This window comes from Lygodium microphyllum, chromosome 23 (assembly GCF_053477565.2).
Source record: "Lygodium microphyllum isolate KBCC chromosome 23, Lygodium_microphyllum_v1.1.10, whole genome shotgun sequence".
In the NCBI taxonomy this organism is placed as follows: Eukaryota; Viridiplantae; Streptophyta; class Polypodiopsida; order Schizaeales; family Lygodiaceae; genus Lygodium; species Lygodium microphyllum.
The window spans coordinates 40,454,858-40,471,950 of record NC_141157.1 but is presented as its reverse complement, the minus strand read 5'-3'; the positions used below and the strand labels follow the sequence as shown (position 1 = coordinate 40,471,950).

At 38.2% G+C, this 17,093-nt stretch overlaps 1 protein-coding gene across 1 annotated transcript; it reads left to right on the top strand.

Annotated features, from left to right (window-relative positions):
• The first annotated feature begins 1,349 nt into the window (after positions 1-1,349).
• LOC148016094 (low temperature-induced protein lt101.2-like) lies at positions 1,350-2,831 on the top strand. The gene is made up of 2 exons (XM_087664467.1): positions 1,350-1,559; positions 2,489-2,831. The coding sequence occupies exons 1-2, from the start codon at positions 1,479-1,481 to the stop codon at positions 2,573-2,575; spliced, it is 168 nt and encodes a 55-aa protein (XP_087520593.1). The 5' UTR covers positions 1,350-1,478; the 3' UTR covers positions 2,576-2,831.
• Positions 2,832-17,093: the final 14,262 nt, after the last annotated feature.

The window sequence follows — 17,093 nt, the reverse complement described above, 5'->3', positions numbered from 1 at the left end:
TATTTTTGGACCACTAATGACTAATATGACTCATAACTCTTGTTCACGCGGTAACTTATGTGACGGGTGGCTATAATTCTTATCAATCCAAAAAATGTCGGGTTACAATGCTCGGGTCTTTTTGCTCGAGGTCTTCTCTATTTAATGATTTTAGAGTTCTTGAAGTCCATTTTGCAAGAAGTTGGAATTTTTTAAAATTAAAGTCAAGATATCACAGTATCCTTGCACTTGTTCATGGGAATGCTTCCCATCACACCCTTCTTCAAGACCTTGCCCCCTTCTACCCTTGAGGGGAACCCCAATCTCTATGACTCCCTTATAGGGAGCACTTGCACTAACACCGAGAGCAGGCTCTTCGCCGCCATTCCCCTCATCATATGCCTTCTCACCTCCACTGCCATTGCCCTTTTCTTCCTCACTCACCCTCCTCCTCATCTATCACATGTGGAAATCCTCCTAGTCCCTTGACCACGTGGTTTGCTACTTCCGTTGCCTTCCTCCTTTTGCTAACAATCCATTCTTTAAAAAAAAAGGAGAATTATCCTAAAACAGGATATATATGTAAAAATAGGGTCACAATAGGTCAAATAATTTGGGTTCAGAGTCTCCACATTCATTTAGTCCATCCTTTTGGCCACCATGGTGGTTAGCATGATGAAATAATTGCCTTCGCCCCTTGCCTGTTGTCGCAAATTCTAGGTCTATCTCACCATCCACATGCTGGAAGGCATTTTCCCACCCTTTGATAGCAACACCCATTGCAATGGTGAGCCATGATTCTGAAGGGGTGTGTGGAGAGAGAGAGAGAGAGAGAGAGAGAGAGAGAGAGAGAGAGAGAGAGAGATGCACACTCTGGTGCATTAATACATGTATACTATATTGATAATTTTGAAAACGATACTTCTCTTTAATGCAACGCCGTGGGAGAGGCAATGCTTGGCAAGCTTGAGGCAGTGATATTATATAATATCATAATTTGTGAAAAGTGAAGAGTTTGAGAAAAAGGGAAAAAAAGGGTTTGGGACATTGTATGTGCGATAGGTAGGACATGTAGGACTGGTGCTAGGTTTGGTAGATTTGTCAATTATAAGTTTGACAGATATAGATTTGTGTAAAACTTAATGTGCTTGTATGAGGCAAATGTGTGTGATCTAAGCACACTTCCGGGCCAGGTCACTAGCACACATGAAGGGTGCCCTTGGGCTCATATTCAGAACTTAGACGAGGCCAGGATCCCGACAAAAAGCGTAACGGTAGATTATTGTTGTTTCCTTATCTCAAGAACAATATTTTCGAAAAGAATGAATATATTTGCAAAAGTGGGTGGAACATGTGAGTGTAAGGAGCAGTGTCTTGTTACTATTTTAACTTTGCAAGCTTGGACAGCACGTTCTAGCGTCTCATCGATCAGTTTGTCTGCAGACAAGAAGAAGAAGAAGAAGAAGAAGCAGCAGCAGCAGCAGCAGCAGGAGAAGAAGATGGGTTCTGCAACGTTTGTGGAGGTCATCTTGTCGATTATTCTCCCTCCCCTTGGTGTATTCTTGCGTTATGGCTGTGAGGTACCTCCCTCTCCCTCCTGCCCCCCCTACTCTCTCTCTCTCTCTCTCTCTCTCTCTCTCTCTCTCTCTACAAACACACACACACACTCTCAGGAAAGCCTTGCACAACACAGAAGTAAGCTCAAGGCTTGTTTCATACAAGAAAATTTTGCTGATCCCTCCACCGCACCTCTTCACGTACTTCTAAAGCTCTACAATTCCTTTTATTTCCATGGGACATTCTCTGCAATACTGCATTTGGTTCACAGTTTTAGATTAGTTAGACTCTGCACCGGCCCAGGTCATGCAGGATCTGTAGGGCTATGGTGTCCCCGTCTAAGATGTAGGATTTCAGCTCTGCATGTTGATGATCTTCAGCAAAGGGGGGTCACAATTTGAGATTGATTTTGGCTCTGCGTGTTGATAACCTTCCCCCGAAGGGCGGTCGTTTGTGCGCCATAGGTTAAGCTCTTAAAGGGCAGATCCTAAGCCTCATCCTGAAGCCCCAAGCTGTGCCTGTGCAATCACCTCAATAATGGTAGCCATGCCCCTCACCTCACCTGAGTAGCTGTTCAAGAGATTGTCTTGTCAGATTTGGCAATTTTTGGGGCCTGCCTTTCACAAATTTAGAAGGCAATGGGCTTTGCCAAGCAAGCAGATTTGCATGAAGTTCAGTGATTCAGAAGTACTTCTTCACAAAACTTATCGTGATGTCAAGAATTAGCAAAGTAAAATAGGGACTTAGGCCGCTTGCTGATGTTTTCAGAAGATAAGGTAAGATGGTGGCTTCATATAGTAATTCCTTATTGACTCTTATAAGCTTGGTGAAGATGGTGGTTTCATGTAGTGATTCTATCCGTGTGAGAGAGAGAGAGAGAGAGAGAGAGAGAGAGAGAGAGAGAGAGGCTCTTCACCTTCACTTACAACTCTTATCTCAAATACTTTTGCAGCTTGAGTTTTGGATATGTCTTCTTTTCACTATACTGGGGTGGCTCCCGGGAGTGATCTATGCCCTGTATGTGCTTGTGGGCCGCTAGATCAATTCTTCCTCAACATTCTTTGGAATTGTGAACCTTAATTGCATAACATGTTTGGCATGTTCGTCCCTTTGCTAGTACAGGAAATGTAAAGGATTTTTGGTGTTTATGTTAGACATAATCCACCATGTAAATGTGGATCATCTTGTATTCAGCCACTTGGCATTTTGATGTTTGGATCAGAGACACCTGACATTCTGATCCACCTGACATTTTTACAATCAGCAATGTGAACGTGCTCCAGCTCTTCTGCTAATCCTCGATTGTTGGATATATTTGCACCTATAAATTCTCTCTCCTTCTCAAAAGAAACATTAATTTGATGCTTGAGCTTCACAAATTTTTTCCATGCTTGAGGTATGAACTTTGAAAGTTAAAATACTAGACCATTTGTTCTTCTTTCTTGTTTTTCGCATCATAAATCTCATGTTCAGCTCCTCCCATGTTCAATCTAGATGGACATAAGTTAAAGGGACACTTAGTACATTGTTGTTGAACTTTACTTCATTCTGTAGGAACTTGTTACAATGCTCTTTAGAGTATGTGTTGGCTGCATCTTTTTACATTAGATCTTATGATTTGCAGCATGTTTTGGTTCCAACCTTTTATGTTAGATCTTAGACATGCAAAGAGATTATATATTAAATAGTAAGTAAAAATGCCCCTCCTTTCTAGTTTCCTCAAGGCATAAGACATATTCAAATAGTATTTCACTTTGGACATTACACTATCCCACTTACTCCTCGACTCCTTTGCCTTTGGGTTCTCTTAGTCTTGGCATTCCATATGGCATGAAGGGTAAAGATACATGCCACCTAATAGTCAAATAATATTGGATTGGTTAAGCTATCGTGCAACTCAAGCATATAGAATAGCATAAGTTTTGACTCATGGCCATTGATATTCCATTTCCTCATAGCCTCTTGCCAAAATGTCATTGTTAGGTAAGCATCCCATAGGGCATGTTGAATTGTCACCTCACCACCACATATACAGTACTCGTTAGTAATGCCTTTCCTTTTCAACTTTGCCCCATTGTTCAATGTTCCCAAGGCCACCTTCCAAGCAAAAACACTGTCCTTAGAGGGAAATTTTAAGTACCAAATTTTGAATAGAATCCTTTTGAACTAGTTGATTGAAATATTAGTGTGCTAGGCTTTGTCCATTCTCCTTGTTTTAGGGTCCTCAACGCTACTTGTTGCCTTCACAAGTTTCCTAGTTGATTTTTGCTATATGATCTTTGTATCTTGGTGTTGGATTACAAATTTTCCTACTTGAAAGTAGTGATTTGATAAATTCCCACATTGGCTTCTAGGATTATGTGCATCTAGATAGCATGCTAGAATCTTTAAATTCGAATAATTTCCCATTAGCATTAAAAGTGGTGTTTACATATGTGGGCGTCCACTTTTGCCAAAAATACTCCTTTCCTTCTAAGGACTATTGTGAGAGGGAGGGGGGGGAGGGGGGAAATGGATGCGGGACTAGAGCACATTACTTTTAAGGCTCATCCATGCTTGGATGAGATCTCTAGTGATGAAATTTAGAGCCTTAGCCTAATCCTCGAGTATATTATTGAACACGCCATCAAGCTTGATAGCAATTAAGACTTGGGATGTGATTACTTCATCATCCTCGAGCTTCTAGGCCTCAAGCTTAAGGGTGATTAGTTCATCACCCTCGAGCTTTCAAGGTTTGATCCTTGCTTGGATGAGGGGATGTGATTACTTCATCATCCTCAAGCTTCTAGGCCTCAAGCTTAAGGGTGATTAGTTCATCACCCTCCAGCTTTCAAGCCATGCAAAGTTTCTTGTTCTTCAAGTAAACCAATTCCATAAATATTATATTTAGTGTGGCTTTTAGCAATAGAATGACTTTAGTAATTTCACCCTTGAAGCTAGAGAATTCTTATGAATGTCTAGTAACTACAATCCCCCAATTTCTCTATCCTTTTTAAATAGATAATGAGGCAAGATGTCTTGTCTTTTTGCAACTTCTTTCATAAAAACTCATCTATGAGCAAGTCCTAGTGTCACGCTCTACAAGCTTGATGTCAGAACCATTGGACACACACTTATCAAATCAAGAGCTTTGACCTATGCATCCATGGCCATATGTCACCTAGCCTCCTCACATGCTAGATCCAAGACTTAAATGAAGAGCTTTGACCTATGCATCCATGGCCATATGTCACCTAGTCTCCTCACATGCTAGATCCAAGACTTAAATGACGAGAGAATACACTTATATTTACCATATAGGAGTCATTGTATCATTGAGCTATGTCCTTGAACCACATACATGGTTTTTCACCTTGGATCTCGCTTCCATTGTTGCCACAATGAAGAGGAGGTACCAACGATAAGCTCAAGGAGATGAAGAGAAGAAAGACTTTTCGACCCATGTCCCTCACCCTCTCATGCTCTCAAGTCACACTCTCATTCTTGTTTGCACTTAGCAAAGAGATGGGATGGACAAGAAGAAGAAAGGATGTAAGAAGCTTCCTATAACCATGTCCCTCACTCCATACACTCTTACACTCACTCTCCTCTCACTCTCAAGGCATAAGAGTTAAAAAAAGACTAAAGCCAAAGTTTGCATGCACATGAATAGCTTGTTCCATTAGTTTTCATACCTTTTATACATAATTTCCAGGGTTAGAGTTTTCCTATCCCCCTTGGGCATCCAACACTCTTTTTGTGACTTTTTAATTGGATATTCCTCCTATTCGATGCACCTAGATCTTAGTCTTGATCTAAAATTCAACTAATGCAAGTTCTAACCTTATGATGCCACTTGCTCAATACAATTTGCATAGGATGAAGCTTAATTCTCAATAAAACATCTAATAAAGTTTACAAAAATCATTTCCTTTCTGAAAATTTGTGGGCTCTTTTTTCCTTGCAGTTAACATCATGCTCCCCTCCTAGATGAGTGCAAGTTCCATAGTACCCACACCAAGGGGAACGTGCTATTATAGGTGAGAGGTGCTAAGATGATTGGTAAGGAGTCCTGGTAGAGGAGGGATGGTGGGTTGACACAGAAGGATTGGGAAGTAGGCCTGCAATGGTGATGCTAAAGGGCTTGGCACTTTAGCAAATTGCTTTGAAAAAGGGTGGAGTGATGGCTAGTCAATGATCAATGGATCCTAATTTTTATGGGCCACCAATGTTGATGGGTCTTTGTGAGAAGTTTAGTGCACCTACTATGTCACATGTCCCTTTTCAACAAGGTGTATCTATCATACATGTGCAATGGTTGATGCACGTGCATGTGCAATTGAGAGCCAAGCCAAAAGCTAATTGAACTCGGAATGATGTCTCACACTTGAGGATTTACGTAGTGCGAAGTTAAGGTTAGGGTAAAAAATAAGGAGACTCCTTGACATTTACTTTGTAGATAAGTGGGGAAATTTTTGGCTAATCAATGGTGAAGAGTTTAGAAAATTGGGAGGATGTTGAGAGAATCGTAAATTTGAGCTATTTTTAGGTAAATTTTAGGTCAAAATATGTATTTTTTGTATATGTTGGCTATTTTTTTAGTTCTCGATCTTAAAAAATTAGCTTGGTGACCAAGAAAACCTCTATAAATAGCCTTTGGGCTAAAAGTCACCTTTACATTTTACCTTTGGTTGAGGTCCTTTGTTGATCCTAAGATGATATGTCATGCAAGCACTCTTGGAATATCTTACCCCTTGATGTGCCATCAGATTGTGATATGGGGGAGTAGGCTAGGAAATTGTCCTACTTTTGTTGTGAATGTGCATTATGTTTTTTTAATTTTTAATTTGTATTTTTTAATACAATAAATGAACTAAATACAAGTGACTGCATGAGAGAGGACATATTACTCAAGGAGTGGCTTGAGTGTGCATTGAAGACATCATTTACTAAGAAGATGTTCTTTAACTAAATTGTGCGACTACAATGATGACTCTAGATAGAAGGGGCATGTGCACATGGTGAACCTGTTGTGTCCACCATGTCTTCCAGCAAACTATGTGCAGTATGTAGCAGTAGTATAGCTCAAAAGTGAAGCCCTAGACCATCACCACTCAATCAATGCATGCATTTATATCAAAGAATAGTGATAGAAGTTCATCTTCATATGATGTCACTAGTTGTTGTAGCAACCTAATGGGGAGCCTAAGATAATTGCAAGTAGTGATGGAAGGGTTAGGGCAATTCATGAACTCATTTACAAAATGGCTAAAAGAGGGCATTAGGTCTTCATGCTAGAATAGGTAGGTTCTATCAGTGTGGGTGGGTCTTATGTTGGGGATTGTCAGAAAGTTGTATCTACCATGTTCATTCCCCTAGTACTCCTTGCCATGACATCATGGGTAAAAGAAATAGAGTGGATATGTACATTCTTGTTCTTGCGAGTGACAAAAGACTTCACAAGTCCTCTTGTTATTCTCTAGAATAGAATATTGTCATTCTAGTAGACCTAGCTATGCTTCCTTGGGCTTCAATTTAAGGTATCTACCCCTGCTTCCTTATGTTCAGTAGGACTTTCAATACATTATGATATCCAAGGGGTCTAGCCACTTCATTGCTATGTTTTTAGTTTTCCTATGAGTAGTTAACTATGCGTAGGAGAAGTGGGCTTATGAACCTACTTTCTTAACTTTAAAATCAAACACTACAGTAGTGCTAGATTCCTACTACTCATGGTATCTCTGTATAGTTTGCTCCAGATTCTCTCTCTTCTTGTAGTAGTAGAGGCTCATGGGAGATTCGATACTCTGTCACCTTTTGCAATTGAGCTCTTAAGGTTTGTATCGTTCTTGTATATGGATCCTTCTCTATGTCTTCCTCTTCTTCTATTGAGCATTCTTCTAATCCCCCTATGTCAAATTCTAGTTGCTCTAGCATATTAATTAGGGGATGCCATCACTATAGGTAGCTCTAAGGTGACGGGAGAGGTTGGTAGGGATGTATTGGATCGTAGAAGACTTGTTGCCTTCAATTCATGTTGCTCATATCCATTCTTCCTCAAGTAGCAAAGTAAGTCTTTCTTGGTCAATTTCTCATTTATTAGGTTGATCTCTTTGATATACTCCATGCATCTCTCTTATTTGCTCTATGCTCTCTAAGGTACTTGAGATCAATCCTAGTTGAGTCTTAAGTTTTTCAGGATCATATGTGTGTGGGGTGTAGGCCTCTTAACTCCTTCTAGGAAGGTACGACAAAGAAAGTGCAAGAAGGAAGATAAAATTTTAGAATGACAAGAGAAACTAAATCAGAGTGTCTTTCTAGTACATGTCATTTTTTGGGGAGAAATTTATTTTGTAAAGAGGTCAGATTCACTTCCATGCAATTATAATAACATTCTCAATGAGGCACAAGCACCAAAAATCTTGGCTCCAGAAGTTAGAAAATAGTTGTAAAAAATCAAAGAGTGTGTGCAAGATAAGAGAATATCAGTCTAAGCTAAAGAAATAGAAGGCTACTCGTAAAAACTAAAGCCATGTATAAAAGAAAAACAAATGAAAAGATAAGCTCGTTCTTATGGTGTGCAATCTTGTGAGCTCTCTTCTTGATTCTTGCATACATCTTACTTATGTGTGTGAGAGAGAGAGAGAGAGAGAGAGAGAGAGAGAGAGAGAGAGAGAGAGAGAGAGAGAGAGAGAGAGAGAGAGAGAGAGAGAGTGTGTGTGTGTGTGTGTGTGTGTGAGGTAGAGTAAGGGACCAGTGTGGGATAAGCTCTTGCTTCTTCTTCTTCTTCTTCTACGTGAAGCCTGCACGGCAATTAAAGTTTTGGAGGTAGAGTTGCTTGAGGCACATTGCTTGGATCGTTGAACCATCAACAACCCTTTTATGGATAGATTACAATGAGAAGGTAAATTGGTGAGTTGACTACATTTATTTGGAGAGCATGCAATGGTTATGTGAGAGGTAGCCATAGCCATGTTACTCGAAGTGCTTAAAACAATAAGCATTTCATAAGTTCGGCATGTGTGCCTTATAAAAGTGACAATATTTTGGTTCCATTGTCGAGATCGATAGAATCAAGCAAGTAGATGCATACTCTCTATGGTGGGCAACAGCAAGATAGGGGCTTGCACTCCAAAATGTCACACAAGTTAGCCTAGGATGAGCGAGTCGAGAGGCAATTGGCTTATTGCTTGTGTGTTTGGATTTTTGTTGGAATCATAGGTAGATTTAATGTTTATAAAGTTGGAAGCATGAAAAAGCTAAGTCTCAAAAATTCCAAACATTGAAAAACATAACTTTTTAGTATTAATGTTGATAGAAAGAAAACCCAAAAGCAGGGGGGATTAGTAGGCAGGGGCTTGGAAGAATCAATGGATTGCTCAGTTCTTTCCAAGACTTCTTGCTTTTCATGAAGCTAGCATTTGAATTTTTGCTTTTGTGTTTTTTGCATTTCTATTTTTTGTAAAAGCTCATGGGTTGGTAGAGTTATAGAAACAATTGAAGACAAGTGAAGAGAAACCATGTGGAAGCATTGCAAGCAAGGGAGGTGAAAGCAAACCAGATCACCACAAGCCTTCAACTCTACTCCATTCCTCACAAAGAGCTCATATGTACAACTTTGAATCTTTGAATCCATTGATTGTACTTTTTCTTTTTGAGTTGCAAACTCTAGGCCTATTCTCTTTCTCTTTCCACCCTCAACCTCACCACTTTGGACCATCCTCTCTGAAATCAGCCCAAAAGTGTTTTGGATCTCTTTCTTGTGGGCATGGAGGGCCTCAACATGCAACTCCATCATGTCTGGTCATAAGGCCTTAATGATACAAGGCAAATAATAAATGCCATAGGCTTTATTGCATAAAAGAAAATATAAGAAGAAAATTAGTCCAGTAATAGGGCCAAATGCTTACCATAAGGTGTAGTGGTCGCATTCAAACACATCATGTGACTCAAGCGAGGCTATTTAGGCCTATTGAAAAAAGGTCGAGCGAATCTTTGTAAGGCCTTTGACCTACCAATTAGCCAAAATAGCTAGGCCTATAAAGGCCTTATGATCATGACAAACAATAGGCCCCTATCCTTTTATTACATGATTATTTTGCCATGGTCGATAACCATGTTGTTTTCCCTTTGATAGGGCATAATCAACTCAGTAGTCAATAAGGTCATGGTGCTCTCATAAGGCCTAGTCCACAACATGTTAGCCGATAATTAGGCCCTTAAGCTCTTGATCTTAATAGTTTATATTTTCAAAAAAATTGCAACCAAACAATAACCACTTGGCTATAATACATATTGTTCAACAAAGTGAGCATTTTCTCCCTACGTCGCTACTAGTGTGACCAAGCATTGTCACCCTTGTATTGCACTTGTTTGAGTTTTGGGGTAAGCTAACTTGCCTATGGATGGAAGGTGTGCATTTGTGTTTGAGCCATGCTACTTATTGAATTGTGCACTTGAAGATTAGTGTGTCCCATCAATTTGTGTAGCAAAATATTGAATCAATGCTTGATTTCAAGTTGTGTGTTATTGTTTTGTGTGCCAAAGATCGATGGTCAAATTACTCACACAATTAAGTGGTGGTGCCATCATTGAGATGATCCATTTCTATCATTAAGAATCTTAATAGGATTCAAAGGTGTGTAAACATCAATCATATAGGAGGTCCTCAAGGTTCCGTAGGCAAGAGAGAAACAAATATCCCAAGAACCCCAAAGCATGGCGATGCCAAAGGTGTCATCCATACATATAGGAACATTGGAGCATGAATCCTTAGGAGACCTAGGAGAACAAGAAATCATGAAATTGTAGTTGAAAGTGGAGGAAACTACCAAAAGGCTCACACAATAAGAGAAAAGCTCGACACGGCAAGCTCATGGCAGGAGAGTATCAACCCTAATCCCCATGACAAGTCCAACGAGGGAAAAGGAAGTGAATCAACCAGAGCTCACAACAACTACTCTTCAAGCTTAAGCTAAAGCATGCTCAAGCGACTACCAAAATTGAGAAGCAAGAGATTTCATGGCCATAACACATGAACCTAGAGGCCAATTACCAACGACCAAAAATGCAATCAGAAGTGCCAAAAATCGCCATATCCAAAAATAAAGGAAAGTAAAAGTTTATAATTAAAGTATCGACCGAATAGGGAAATGTCACGATTGAAGAAGCGAAAGAATTAGGAAGAGCCAAGGAAGAATCTAGGAAAGAGAAAGAGGAATGAAGGTTGTAGTAGGAGGAGAAAGAGCAACTTAGAAAACGAGAAGATGAAGAGCAAGTTCCCACCATGATTAGAAACTGCCATTGAAGCTACATGGCGCCCACTCATTTGAGGAATTATAGAGGCCATGCAAAGAATAACGGAGAGGGTGGAGAAAAGTAGAAGGCCCATTGCCACACCCCAACTAGACCTGCCCTTCGCACAAAAAGGGGAGTACATCTCATTCAATTAGGATAGGGAAATCAAGAGTGGGAGGCTTAAGAATTCTCCATGAAGTTCTCTTTCAAATTTTCTTGTGGACTTAAAAAGGTACTACCACTCATCATAATGCAAAATGTAATTCAAGTATCTTAACAACTTGGAAAGAAATGGCTAGAATAGAAAAATCAAGATCATGGAATGTGGTAATGAGAACCAACAGACTGTTGGTAGGACAAAGTGTTTGAGGTACCAAAGATCATGAAGGGCTAGGACTCCCAACCAACATGGAGAAGGAATATTCTAGATGCCAATATGGAAGCATGGGTAGTATTCTTTAGTGCACTATCTTTTGAATGGGATAATCCCAACTACAAGTCTTATCCTAGGATGCATTGAGTTGACTGACTCTAAGGGGATGTGGATAAGAGGAAGGGGTGGCTGTAGCTCATGAATCGATTGGCATTCATATCCTCTAACAATTCAAAGCAATATGCTGACAGCAATGTAGGTGGAAGAAGTAGCCTTACCATAGCTTACCTATATATTCTTGCATTTATGGCACAAAAGAGTGGATGCAGACCCTCTTTATCTGTTGCCTTCTTTTGATTGAGCAATTAGAGAAGTAACATTTTGCACATGGTGATAAAAGTAGGGTTCAAACGGGTTGAGAAGTCTTCCATGAATTGTTTGAAAGAGGGAATCAAGTCCTCATTAAACTTGAGGTTTTCTTTTGACTTATCAATGTTGGCATTGAAGAATAGAGGAAAATCATACATATCATGTCTTATTTGAATGGAAATTGTTGGCATTGCTATAAGAGTTGCAGCAAACCATTTTGCGACTTGATGTCAAAAGGCTTCCTACTCAAACCATGTAACTCCTGTAGGTTTATCTAATGTGGGTTTCCTTTGAGCAAGTAACCACATGGATTAAAAGATGATAAATTTTGTCAAGCTCAACCATGCTCATTGAAGGCATTAGTATCTTATCCTTATCGTCTTGCTTTTGAAGGAATCACACACTTTGGCCTCTAAGCACTCAAACTACTGGTGCTCCTCCTAGGGGTCTATTTGACTGCCTCGATTGTGTTTGTGACCATCTTGGCACTTGCTATGGGGAGGGAAATTCTATTGACCATAATACACACTTCATGCTACCCTAACAAATAGTTGTGGTTTGGGTTTCAATTGACAAGAGCATTCATCAAAATACCTTCTCAACCACCACTCTAGGCCATTGAGCTACGAGCATTATACCGTCACACTTTAGAGTAGTCTTGTAGATGCCATACCATTGTTGATTGAGTCTACAATCCACTACGAAGAGTCTTGGATTATTACATTTGGGATACCAAAGGGTCTTCATAGCAGATTTACAAGCATCTCTCAAGGATTTTTGACCCTTGTCATTCCTTTTGACTTTAAGGGCTTCTTCCCATTATCCTCCTCTTCCCACTGCTACTATCCTGTGCTAGGTCCATATTTGAATCCAAATCAGTACCTTGGGATTGGAAACTTTTATCAATCGATTTGGTAAAGCTATCTAAAGAGTGCGATTTAGGTCCCAAACCAAAATGGAATTTAATATTTCTCTATTGAGTGATTATTTACCGATCCATCAAAGTAGAACTCCAAACCAAGCCTTGTAAAGTCGAGCATCTTGGTCCCCTTGTTTCAATCCACAAGCATTCCAAGTTATGAGGATTTGTGTGATCCCACTAAAACTAAAAATACCATAATAGCATTAACTCCATAGTCTTACCATTGTTTCTTACCTTTACCACATAATAGCCAATAATTAAATTAAAAATAAGATGAGAATGTAATTTCAAAACTTGCATGACACAAGAATGGGTACAATCTCCCCCCCACAAATGCATGGGTGAGCACCTCCCCCCCATACATGTATTTATAGTATTAGAAAAAGCTTTTGTGCTCAAAATACATTGAAAGTATCATTTTTAAGTTCTTGCTTTTTTTAAAACCTTGCACTACTTGCTTTTATGTAAATAAATCAAAACACACTTATTTTAATAGCTTCAAAAAAAATAATGTTTGGTCTTCTCTAATAAACACATCAAAATAAATCTATTGTGTTTGTACACATGCAAAGTCCTTGTACTAATAGGTGCACACAAAACATAATGCTTTTGGCAATATTGTTCCACGCTGTAAAGCACATAAATTTTACACATTAAAGTGTACACTCCAAAACTGTAATTCCACTTAATCCCATCTAATTATCTTCCCACCATAATACAAAACACATTAGTATCCTTTCATCTACCTAATAAGCATAATGTGACTAGTACTACTATACACATATGGTTTGCAAGATAAGTCATGAACTATGTAGCAAATAGACAAAATTCATAATAGTAAAAATTAATAAATATAATTTCATAATATTTTTTCGAGGAGATTGTACCCATTCTTGTGTCATGCAAGTTTTTGAAATCTCTTCTATTGTGTTATTTGTTCTCTTATTATTTTTCATTCAAATATTGTCTCTTATATGGTGAAGACAAGCAACATTGGTATCAGATTTGACGTCGAAAGAACAAATTTTTATGAGGATTTGTATACAAATGATTTTTGTGTCGTAAATCAAACACAATACAAAGATGTTTCTTATATTCCTCTTTGGATTTACTAAAAACAAGTATAGCATCAAAGAAAACAATTACAAAACCTTGAAAATCTAAAAAAATCAATTCATCATTTGAGCAACGTAGTTGGTGCATTAGTAAGAAAAAAAGACATAACAATAAATTCATAGTAACCAAATGGTGTCCTAAATGTAGTCTTAAATACATCAACTGAATCCATGCAAACTTGATAATATCATGATTTAAGATCTATCTTGTTTTAGCTCCTTTAAGTTTATCAAGCAGATCATCAATCTTAGGAGTCAACACACATTGTGTACACTTTTCTTTTCTTTTCGACCAACAAAACATGTGTACTATTAAAGGAGAATAATTAGGACGACGAGTGATTGGGGATTATATTATTTTTTCCACCCAATAGAACACACATCTCTCTCTCTCTCTCTCTCTCTCTCTCTCTCTCTCTCTCTCTCTCTCTCTCTCTCGACATAAATTTCTTTTTTAATTATACATATGAAACGAAATTATATTTTAATTTGAAAATGTGTATGCAACGTATACATATTGTAAAAACATCTACAAATGCACTTGCACTATAAAAGAAAGAGCTGAATTTCTTTTTTAATTGAGCATTATCGGATGGGATAATAAATTTAATGGTTGAACATGTTCATGCATTGTATACATACTCTAAAACCACACACAAATGCACGTAGACTATAAAAAGACATGAACAATATATGCACACATACACATGTAAACATGCACACACATGTATGCATATATGTAGACATACTCATATACACATAAATATATATGAGAGAGAGAGAGAGAGAGAGAGAGAGAGAGAGAGAGAGAGAGAGAGAGAGAGAGAGAGAGAGAGAGAGAGAGAGAGAGAGAGAGAGAGAGAGAGAGGGAGAGAAAATGGACTCACATTTATAAAACACATATGCACATATGGAGACACCCATATACGCACACAAGTATATACATATGCATATACATGCAATAAGTATAAACATGTGTATACACATATATACACGTGTACACATGGACACATATGAGGTGAAGTAAGATAAGATATAGTAGGAAAAAAAAGAAAGGAGAAAAAAATAAAATGATGGGAGGAAGAGAAAGGACACACATTTAGAAGACCACAAAAATAGACACATACTCATTAAACACACGCACATGCACATGCACATGCGCGCGCACACGCGCACACACACCTCCACACACACACACACACACACACACACACACACACACACACACACACACACACACACACACACACACACACACACACACACACACACACACACACACACACACACACACACACACACACACACACACACACACACACACACACACACACACACACACACACACACACACACACACACACACACACACAGATTATGTATTAATCATTAACTATTAACTATTATTGTGTAAATTATTTGTATATTTGATATTTGTATTATATATAAACACTTAATTATTATGTATAATTTTCATTAATTTATTATTTTAAGTTATTAATCAATTGATTATTATGTATATATATAATTCTATTTTAATTACTGTATTATACATATATAATAACAGAGCAGCCCTGATGATGACGAGGCAGGCTATATGGCAGTGCCGATCAATAAACACAACAGCAATGATGGTGTCAACAATTAGGCAACAACAACTGAAGTTTGACAGGTCAACAGCAGAAAACATAGCTGGGAACAAATGGCAGCACTCTAGAAATCAGTTGCCACGAATAAAAGAGATGTTGGATGCACACAACAGACAACCAATGAACAATAATCTCAAATTGAGATATTAGCTAGAAGGAGTGTGGATAATAGAGAATATGTGCCCATATGTTATTAATATTTGAGAGAGAGAGAGAGAGAGAGAGAGAGAGAGAGAGAGAGAGAGAGAGAGAGAGAGAGAGAGAGAGAGAGAGAGAGAGAGAAGAAGAAGAAGAAGAAGAAGAAGAAGAAGAAGAAGAAGAAATTATCAATATAGTTTATAGATTGTTAAATTTATGTGATGTTATTGGCTTAGTGTGTAAGGATAATATACATGCCATGATAGGCTCAATGTGAATAGAAATCACCAATAAATGTGTTTGTCTTTGAGAAATTTAAGAAATGATCATAAGGTTTCCTTGGAGATATAGTTTAGGCTTAATCCCATTTATATCAATCTCTCGCTCCATATAAATTAATGAGTGCCACATCTCCATGTATTGCATTTTTGTGCATTCAACATTGTATTAGTCTTAATTTCCAAAGCTTTCAAAGTTTGGATTCTATTTCTTATATCAACGTCCCATGAACCCTCTTGCCACATGAAACGTGCTTTCATGCCCTAGTGCAAAGCTCCTAGAGAACACCAGTATGAAGGACCCAGAGAACACCGGTGCAAAGTGCTAAGAGAATCTAGGAGTGGAGTGCCTAGCAATACCTTACCAAAATGTTACAATTCAAGGTAAGCACATCATAACATGACCTATATAAAGGAATATAATATATATTTTGTGGAGTAATATGCGCTTCAATTATCTTTTTTCAATTTTGAGAGTAATTGTGAATAGTGATATGCTCGAATACATATGCTTAGTAGCACAAAAAGTGCATCATATTAATGTAGTATATCCACTGGGATGCAACTGCATCAAACTGTAATAAGAATTCTAGAAAAATGGTTATCGAGAGTTGGCCAAAGTTAGATTACATTGTAGAGAAAACTATTAAAAAAAGATAGGAAGTTTAGTTATCCATAGTGATAATGCATGACAAGATACATGGAAACAAAATGGTATTACAATTTCTCTACTACTACAATTTTCTTCTAGTTTATAGGAAGAGTTCCTTCTAATGAGGAGTTTAGTTTTTCTAGATTGTGTCAACATAACAAGTGCACTTCTCTTTGTGATACTATAAATTCATTAGAAAGGGTTTTTTTTTACTAGGCCTTGCTAAAAAATTAGCAAGAGAGAGTTTGGGTGCTAGAGGCCACGTGAAACATTACTTACCATAGTCAGCAACATTCTCTATTACGATCAAAATGACCAATTTGGATGGGTGGCTTTCTCAAACTTTCATGTCTTGGAAACAAAAAGTAGGGTGATTGCCTCCGGTTTGGGAAACCTCTATCAAAAACACCTAGCTGGCCTATTTCAATGGGTAGAGCTACAAAAGATTTATACTATGAGTTGGAACATAAGAGGATTCTATGCTAAGGAAAAGCATACAGCATGCATGTAGCTAATTAGGGGAAGAAAACCACACATTATTTATGTTCAAGATATTAAAACTAATATCGACTTAATCCACATGTCATGTAATCGCTATGTATGTTATGTAAACATTTGTGGAATTAGAAAGGGGGGAAGCATCTATCTTGATGAAGGTGAACCAACTTGCTATTTCAAGATGAAGAAGGAAGAGTTACTATCATATGCCCCTTTGTGGATGGGAAGGAGCTAGATATTATGTCTATCTATGCTCCTAATTCATTAAGCCACCATCCTTTTTGTTG

Coding starts and splice junctions, on each gene's coding strand:
- LOC148016094 (XM_087664467.1), top strand. CDS start 1,479: ATGGGTTCTGCAACGTTTGTGGAGGTCATCTTGTCGATTATTCTCCCT. Junction 1,560..2,488: donor TCTTGCGTTATGGCTGTGAG/GTACCTCCCTCT, acceptor ATACTTTTGCAG/CTTGAGTTTTGGATATGTCT.